At 51.2% G+C, this 9,325-nt stretch overlaps 1 protein-coding gene across 1 annotated transcript; it reads right to left on the bottom strand.

Moving 5' to 3' along the window:
- Nucleotides 1,123–2,215, bottom strand: LOC110431137 (basic salivary proline-rich protein 2-like). Its single transcript, XM_021449846.1, has 2 exons — nucleotides 1,861–2,215; nucleotides 1,123–1,538 (listed from the first exon to the last, which is right to left on the bottom strand). Exons 1-2 carry the CDS (start codon nucleotides 2,213–2,215, stop codon nucleotides 1,123–1,125), a joined length of 771 nt encoding a protein of 256 aa, XP_021305521.1.

Below are 9,325 nucleotides of genomic sequence, written 5' to 3'. Positions count from 1 at the left end.
TTTCTCGTTTACCTTGCTAATATCACTATGCATGGGCGTAGTCTTGTCTCGCAATGATTGCTAAGTATGCTTGCACTAACTATGATATGCTAGACTATATAGTTGAGAATAACTTAGGAAATATTCATGTAGTTTGTTCTAATACCATGCTAATGACTTTCTAGAGTATCTAATTGAGGTGCTTATCATATTTATTATGTGGCTAGATCAGACTAATTATCTTTGTCACTATTCATTATTTCATATATCCTTTTATGTGACACTTATCCCTGCATGAAAGAGATAGATATATGTTCTCAATTATAAATGCAATGATAGATACTCAATCTCATATTCTATTCTGTAATCAATATTGCTGATTGTTAATCCCTTCCCAGTGGTAAAAATATAAATAACGATACCTGGAATACTTTCCGGTTAAAATGCTACATCGGTGTTAATCTGTGCGCTTGCAGATCCCATTCATTATTTATTTAGAAGAGCAATTGCATATTTCAATACCGTGTCGCTCATGTCATGCTGGGGATGACAACTTGGCTTAAGTGGTGTGAGGGATAGGTTTGGCATTTTTGGCACCGTTACTAGATTTAGAGAACTTAGTCTACTTTTGGTAATGATGTTAAGAATACCCAACAACCGCCCGTGGTGCAAGAACAGGTCGACGAGGGAGGGGAACCGCCCGTCATCATCCACCGTCTTCCAGGTCCCAGTCTCGCTGGCACCACCACCGCCTGACGTCCCGGCTTCGTCTTCCTCGGCTGGAATGCGGTCCTCCCATGACTGACACTCTCGAAGGAAACCCGGAGCAATCCCGTCCATGCCGTAGATCGTGCCCCTGATCTCGGACTGAGGGTCGACTGGGGTACGCATCATACAAGCGCGCGCCACCACGCCGTCCGCTCGCCCCAACTCTGCTGGGAACGAGGCAGGCGCTCTCGGACGGAGCCACGCCGGGGTCGGTAGACCATAAACCGGCAGACCCTCCTCTCCGACTTCATGCTCTTGCGGCGTCGGCGGCACTGGCTGGGGCGGACTATGAGGTGGTGGCTCGAGCAGTCCCTCCAACTGCTGACTCCTCTGCTGCTGCTGCTCGTGGAGCTCTCGCAGCTCCTGCTGTCGGACCTACTCCAGTAGCTCCTCGAGCTGGGGACCTTCTGGCTGCCGCCCTTCCTCTCTTTCCTCCTGCTGCCCCTCCTGCGGCTGTTGCCGCGTTTCCCGCTCGTGCTCCTCCTCCTCCTTCTTCCTCCGCTCCTCGACAGAATGGAGCCCGATGGGCCAAGGCGTCCGCTTTGTGGTGGGAGAGGCCTCGACCTCCTCGTCCATGGGGCGGGTGTCCTTGGAAGGACCGTCGCTGCCAGACCCATCACTTATTGTGATAGGATCCTCCTCGAGCCCAGAACGGGGAGGCTCGGGGGCTCCCTCCTGTTCGTGAGGACGGGGCACCTCGATTCGCTTCGGCGACGGTGGAGCAGACTCCCCCACCAATTGACGGGGCAGAGCACCCTCGACACCAGTCGACGGCCGGGGATTGGAGGAGCCTGTAAGCACGCAAAAACAAAAAGTCGGTCATGATGGTCGACAAAAGGTAGCATGATATCGGGGATGAACCGCCAACCTGAGTCTTTGGAGGTCGCTCCGACCTTAAGCCTCTTGGCCAACGAGGGCTGGGCTTGTTCGAGTGTCCGCTTCAACCTGAGGGAAGAAGAACGAGCATAAATAAAGACCACGGCTAAAGAAAATGCAAAGGCATCGAAAAGCAAGAATAGCGACATTGAAACCTTACCCCACAGGGAGAGCGACGCGCCTGCCGGTACCTCGACCGGCGGGACTCGAGCCGCCCCGCGTCAAGGCTCCAGGCACCTCTCGAGGAGGCGCCGGTCTCGACTCGGCATCTCCCACCTGGCCGGCGCCTGGACTGGCGCTCCTGTGATCCATTCCCCCCTTGCTGGAAGCTGCAGCGCGGCCACGAGTCAGCGGCCCCGCCGTCAGGGACTTGACCCGATGGCCTGCCTTGGACGTGGGAGGAGGTTGGGGCGGGAGACATTCCGACCTGGCGCAGGCTCTGGAGGAGTGTCGGCGCGGGAGCGCCGCGGGGACGGCTCCCTCCGCTGAATTTCGTGAGACCCGCTTGGCCCCCCTTTGGGACTTCCGTCCGCGGGATGTCGACGCCGGTCGGAGGCGAGCCCTTGAGGATCCGGTCGAGACGGGACACCATTCCCTCCGAATCGTCGCTGTCGTCGCCACCATAACCGCCATCATCCTCATTGGGGGATTCTTCTTCAGGCTCCCCCCTTTGCCTAGACTTTGCTCGACGCGCCTCTAATGCTTGGCGATCGAGATTCTTCTTCTTTTTCTTTTTCTTTTCCGAGTCCTTTGCGGACTTCTGCTTTTCCGTGGACTGGCGCCGCTTGTCACGATCGACCACATCCTCCTTTACTGGAGGCCTCGAGGATCAAACGTCGATCGGTCCCTGCGCGAGCAAAGACAAGCTTAAAGAAGGATCGAAGAAAATCCAGAATCAAAGCCATATGCAAGAAAAGAAGTTACCAGATCGATTGATCCCTCGTCAGACCTCATAGGGAAGTCGTCAACGTGCTCTGGCTGGAAGTCGCCAGCAACGGCCGCCCTGACTCGAGCCGCAACCTCATCATCCGCCGGAGCCACGTTAGACATCCGGCATGCCTTGAGATCCTAGGACGAAACGCCAGGACCCATCTCGTCCATCCTTAGTGGCCGAGGCTTCAACGGGAGAACCCTCCGATGATGGACGGACGAGAGGATGAGAGCGGCTGTCAGGCCTTCCTTGCTTAGCTTCTTCAAGGCGCCGAGGAGGGGGTCGAGCCGCGACTGGTGAGCCTAGACGACGCCGTACTTCCAGTGCTCTAGACGCTCCGAGATCAGACACGCAGTGTAGGCCGGGAGGAGGTCGTCATCGTTCCGCAAGTAAAACCATTGGGAGTCCCATCTGGCATGGTTTGACGTCAACCCCACCGGGATGTACTCGCCTCTCCGACTTGCCGGTCTTGAGCACCAGGTTGAGGCACCCGGTGCGAACTAGCTTCCTCACCCCTGCGCTTCCGCTTGGGGCATTGAAGATCTCGCCCCGGTACAAGTGGAGCCACAAGTCCCAGTGAGGCATCATCCCCAGGTAGCCCAAACAAACCGCGGCGAAAACCGCCGCGGCAGTGATGGCGTTTGGGGAAAAATGCTGGAGCTCCACCCCGTAGTGGTGGCAGAGCGCCCGCATGAAGCGACTGGGAGGGGAACCCAGGCCGTGGCAGTGGAATTTGGTGAAGGTGACCACGTATCCCCTGGGCGGCGTCGGCTCCCGGTGGTCCGCCACCGGCGCGATCCACTTCGGCCGCGACGGTGAGGAGCGGGGGCGCAGGAGTCCTTCCTTCTCGAGCTCCAGCAACCAGCGCTCCGTCATTGACAACGGGCGCCAGTCGTCGGCGGCGATGAGCCTCACAGGCATTTTCAGGTGGAAGAAAGGCGACCTCACTACCGCTTGAGGGTGCGCGCGTGAGAGATGTCGAGGAAGCTGAGGCAAAGACAAAGGCAGAAGGCGGAAGGAGAGACGACAACGAGATCACAGGGCATTTATAGACGACAGCCCACCAACGGACAGATCCGATAAGCACGGTAACTCCCATAAATGCGCCGTCTAACGGTCCTCACCTCTCTCATAGATGGGACGCTACGAATTCCGCGTCGGTACAGTGCAGCAACGGCCCCTGGCTAAAAAGACGCGCCCAAAAAGGCGAACCGCCACGGCCTCTTCCTTCCCTTGCAAGCTAAGGTACGCACTCGTTGCAGTAAAAATGTCGAGAGGTCGTAGGCTGGCCCACTGAATGGGTTCGACAGCTGATCTCGAGTACCAGAGTCAGGGATGCCCAGCGAGTGGTCAAAAGTCGAGGCCCGCCTCGAGAACTCGCTGGGGATGTCCAAGGCAAGGTCAAGACGGTCGAGAGGAATCCCCCCGAAGGGAGGCATCGAGCCACTGGACTCTATCGAACGAGGCCAGCATCCCCGACCATATCGACCCCGCTTTATGAGAACGCCCCCGGGCTACAGCTGACCCCCTCGAAAGGGGCACAGGTTCTCACTTGGTTTACCTGCAACGAGCTCAATCTAGGGTAGATGGCACTCGCTCCACCGAGAGTACGTCGAGACCCCTGCGAAAAATGAATCAATCAGAGCCTTCCACAATGGATATCGAGAGCGTTTCCGCAAATTAGGTAAAATAGCCCTCGAGCGCGCCCCCACGGAAACTCGACCACCAAAAAGAGCCTCCACTCGAGCGCAAGCGCTCGAACGGAGACTCGGGGGCTACTGTCGAGGATATCAGTAAGGGGTACCCTAACTGATAAGCATATCAAGAGTTTCCGTACACAAGTCGAGGCGTCCGACTCGACACCCAGTTGTGTGTGCGGTCCTCGGCGGCCATAGTCTCGAACACGGAAAGAGCGTCCTGCGAATCGACCAGGGCTCGAGCGCTGGCTACCGTCGAATACGGAAACAGGCTCGAGCAAATCGGAAGGCGTCGAGCGCATGGACACCACCCGCCGCCTGACGCGGGCACGGGGACCAGGGCATTTAATGCGCCTGCCGCATTCTCACCTAACCCGCCAGTCACGGGAAGCGTGATAGGGAACAGGCACCCGTCCCGTCATTCTTTTTGCAACCTTCCCCATCAAACAAGCCAGAACGTGGCAGGACGCAGTGAATGGGTCAGAATGTCTAATCAAAACCCCTCACGAGGCGCTCAAGGTCAGCGCTCTGGCTAGCAAGGCGTTATACGGCACCAGACCCTCGAGTATGCACGTTTCCTTCCTGAAGAAGGGTCAGGCGACAAGTGACAGCACCTCAACCACTCCGACGCAGCAGCTGCTGCGACGTACAAGCGTGCAACAGATAAACCGGTCTAGGACGGCGCACAGAACGGGATACAGGGGCACGCGTAATCATCATCAAGGTACCAAGACAAGATAGCTCGAGACCATGCCTGTACGGAAGCCTCGAGTAGGTCAGCGCGCCATACCGCTATCGACCCCTACTCTGACGCCTATACATGTACCCTAGGCCTCTCCTTGGAACTATAAAAGGGGAGGCCCGGGAGTGGATAGAGCGGAGGTGATACAACACAACACAACACAACACACACGCTTAGTAGAGCTTCCACACTCCATCTCCATCCATCTCACGCCTATATTCACCCCTGTACAAGCACTTAGGTGCAAGATAATACAAACATCTCCCCCCCCGCTGGACGTAGGGCCTTCTCTTGCCCGAACTAGGATAAATCTTTGAGTCTTTTCTTGCATCACCATCTGGAAAGGGGAGCACGCATATAAGTTTTACTCGTTTGTGTGACCCCCCGTGGGGAAAACACCGACACACCAAAAGTTTGACTGAGTATCTTCATGCTTTCAATAACTTGTCTCGCTGTGCTACTGAGTTTGTTGATACTGATGCTAAGAAGCTTGCTAGTTTCAAGAGAGGACTTGGGCCCACGCTATCCAAGAATATGGCTGGTAACAAGAGTACCACCTTCAATGAATCTGTGAGGGATGCTTTCACCCAGGAAAACTCTAATGCTATCTACGCTGCATCCAAGAATCGCAAGAGAGCCTATGAAGCAGGTGCTTCGCAGTCCAAGACTCCGGTGACAAGTAAGCTGGCCTATCGCCCACCCAATGCTGTGACAAGGTATAGGCCACCGCAGAAGAAGTCAAATGTGAAGACAGGAGTTCACAAGTCCTTCACAGTTGCTCTTCCTAGGGGTGCTACAGGTCAAGGGAGCCCCAAAACACCCCCTGACAATCGTCCCTGCTTCAATTGCAAACAAGTTGGTCACTGGGCGAGGGATTGCCCTTATCCTAAGAGGACTTCTGAAGCTGGGGTTAATACTCGTACCGGTCGAGTGCACTATACCACCATTGCAGAAATTCTCGAAGGTGAAGTGGTTACGGTTGGTATGTTTCTTGTCAATCAACACCCTGCTGTTGTCTTATTTGATTCTGGAGCTTCGCATTCATTTATGAGTCAAGCATTCGCATCTAAGCATGGGCAACATGTAGTGAGGGATGTACATATTGCCATTGAATTGCATAATTATTCAGCAAATCTGGTGATTTTGTCGGGCTTGGGGATAGATGTTATTCTAGGAATGAAGTGGATGAGTGACCATGGAGTGCTAATAGATACCTCAACAAGGGTAATCATGTTGAGAGAGCCTGATAGTAAAGAAGCTTTATTATTTCAACTTCCTAGAAGCAACGACATCCGTCACCCTGCAAATGCAATTAGACCACTCACTGTGGCAGAGATTCCCGTAGTGTGTGAGTTTCCGGATGTCTTTCTAGAGGATATGCCCGGTTTGCCTCTGGATAGAGACATAGAGTTTAAAATTGATCTAATTTTGGGTACCGCGCCCATCTCTAGAAGGCCATATCGAATGCCACCCAACGAGTTGGCAGAATTTAAGAAGCAAATGCAAGAGCTCCTGGAGAAAGGTCTCATTCGGCCTAGTTCTTCTCCATGGGGTTGTCCGACTCTCTTTGTCAAGAAGAAGGACAAGTCTCTTTGTATGTGTGTAGACTATCGTCCGCTAAATGCCGTGACTATCAAGAACAAGTACCCCTAGCCTTGCATTGATATTTTATTCGATAAATTAGCCAAGGCTAAGGTATTCTCGAAGATTGATCTGAGATCTGGCTATCATCAAATCAAGATCCGACCTAAAGACATTCCTAAAATGGATTTCTCTACTAGGTATGGGTTGTATGAGTATCTAGTCTCCTCTGGTCTGACTAATGCCCCTGCTCATTTCATGTACCTGATGAATTTGGTGTTCATGCCTGAACTGGATAAGTTTATGGTGGTGTTCATCGTTGACATCTTGGTGTATTACGAAAATGCCCAAGACCATGAGAAGCACCTTTGGATTGTAAATAGATTGCGAGAACATCAGCTTTATGCCAAGTTCAGCAAGTGTGAGTTTTGGCTAAAGAAAGTGCCTTTTCTAGGCCATATTTTCTCCGAAGAGGGTATTTCTGTTGACCCGTCAAAGGTTCAGGAGGTTCTAGACTGGAAGGCCCCAACTTCAGTACATGAGGTTCAGAGTTTTCTCGGTCTAGCAAGATATTATCGTCACTTTATTCTGGATTTCTCTAAGATAGCTAAGCCTATGACCAAGCTACTACAAAAAGATGTGAAATTTGTGTGGTCTCAGGAGTGTGAGGTTGCTTTCACTGCTTTACGCCATTTGCTGACCACTGCTCCTGTTTTGGCACAGCCTGACATTGAAAAGCCATTCGATGTCTTTTGTGATGCATCCGGCACCGGATTGGGTTGTGTACTTATGCAAGAAGGCCGAGTCATTGCCTATGCCTCTCGGTAGCTGAGGAAGCACGAAGTTAACTACCCGACTCATGATCTAGAGTTAGCAGCAGTTTTGCATACGTTGAAACTCTGGAGGCATTATCTGTTGGGTAATCTGTGTCACATTTATACTGACCATAAGAGCCTCAAATATATCTTCACCCAGCCTGAGCTAAACATGAGACAAAGAAGATGGTTGGAATTGATCAAGGATTATAATCTTGAAGTGCACTATCATCCCGGCTAGGCCAATGTTGTAGCAGATGCCCTTAGCTGAAAGCAACATGTTGAACCTCTTCTAGAGGAAGGTTTCAATTTATTACATCTAGTGGTCTTACACAATATTGTAATCAGTTGTTCTTTAGAGAGTAAAATTATAGAACTCCAAAAGACTGACTCGGGTATCTTTCACATCAAAAGAAAAATGCAAGAACAGGACACCAAGCATTTCAGGGTAGACGAGAAAGGTGTACTATGGTTTGATGATCGGCTTGTAGTGCCTAAAGACCATGACCTACGCAACAAAATCATAGATGAAGCTCACTCCTCTAAGTTGTCCATTCATCCTGGTAGTAGCAAAATGTATCAAGACTTGAAACCTCGTTTCTGGTGGACCAAGATGAAGAAGGAGATAGCAGCTTATGTTGCTAGGTGTGATACTTGCTGTAGGCTAAAGGCAGTTCACCTTAAGCCTGCAGGATTGTTGCAACCCTTGTCGATTCTGGGTTGGAAGTGGGCAGAAATCAGTATGGATTTCATTGTTGGGCTTCCCCCTACTCAAAAAGGTCACAATTCCATATGGCTGATTGTGGATCGCTTGACCAAGTCAGCACATTTCATTCCAGTACATTCTACATACCGACCATCCGACTATGCTGAGTTGTACTTCTCTCATATCGTGAAATTGCACGGATTGCCTCGCACTATTATTTCTAATAGAGGTCCTTAGTTTACTGCTCGCTTCTGGGAACATCTACATTCGCTCCTTGGTACAAAGTTGGTTCGCAGTTCAGCCTACCATCCTCAAACCTCCGGTCAGACTGAGCGGGTGAATCGGATCTTAGAGGATATGTTGAGGGCATGCGTCATCTCTTCCAAGGGTGCATGGGAGAAGTGGCTACCCTTAGCTGAATTCTCTTACAACAATAGTTATCAAGAGAGTATCCAAATGGCTCCTTTCGAAGCTTTGTATGGCCGCAAATGTAGAACTCCTCTAAACTGGGTCGAACCTAGTGAAAGAAGGTATTACTTGATTGACTTCATCAAGGAAGCCGAACAACAAGTTCTTGTTATCTAGAAACACATGGAAGCCGCCCAAGCTAGACAGAAAAGCTACACTGACCGAATAAGAAGACCACTCGAGTTTGAAGTAGGTGACTTTGTATACCTAAAGGTCTCACGCATGAAGGGAGTGAACCGCTTTGGTGTAAATAGGAAGCTTGCCCCTAGGTATGTGGGTCCCCACCAAATCATTGAGAAGAGTGGCAACGTGGCCTACAAGGTACAACTACCTCCGGAGATGAGAGCTATCTTCCCTCTATTCCATGTGTCCCAACTTAAGAAATGCCTTCGCGTGCCCGAAGAAATAGTTGAAACAGGAGGTCTTAAATTACAGTCAGATCTATCGTATGAAGAAAAGCCTTGCAAGTTCTTGATTTAAAGGAAAGGGTTACTCGAGGGAGAGTGATTAAACTTTTCAAGGTGCTGTGGAACCATCAAAGTGAGAGAGATACCACTTGGGAAAGGGAAGACTATTTACAAGTGACTTACCCCTCCTTCTATAAAAAATGGTACGTCTTTCAAATCTCGGGATGAGATATTTGTAAGGGGGGAGGGCTATAACACTCCTAGTGTTAGCTTGCATGTTAACCATGATCATTGCATCCACATAAGCATCATCATACTCATCCATGAGCATCATACCATGATCACATGTCATTTA

The sequence above is a fragment of the Sorghum bicolor genome, chromosome 10 (assembly GCF_000003195.3).
Source record: "Sorghum bicolor cultivar BTx623 chromosome 10, Sorghum_bicolor_NCBIv3, whole genome shotgun sequence".
NCBI classification, from domain to species: Eukaryota; Viridiplantae; Streptophyta; class Magnoliopsida; order Poales; family Poaceae; genus Sorghum; species Sorghum bicolor.
The sequence above is the reverse complement of the archived record's forward strand: the minus strand, read 5'-3'. Positions and strand labels throughout refer to the sequence as shown.

What these genes read in the sequence shown, in the direction of transcription:
- LOC110431137 (XM_021449846.1), bottom strand. Translation starts at nt 2,215, where the DNA reads ATGGTGTCCCGTCTCGACCGGATCCTCAAGGGCTCGCCTCCGACCGGC. An exon ending in GACCGGCGCCTCCTCGAGAG is followed by an intron (nt 1,539 to 1,860) that starts GTGCCTGGAGCC and finishes GCGTGCTTACAG; the next exon opens with GCTCCTCCAATCCCCGGCCG.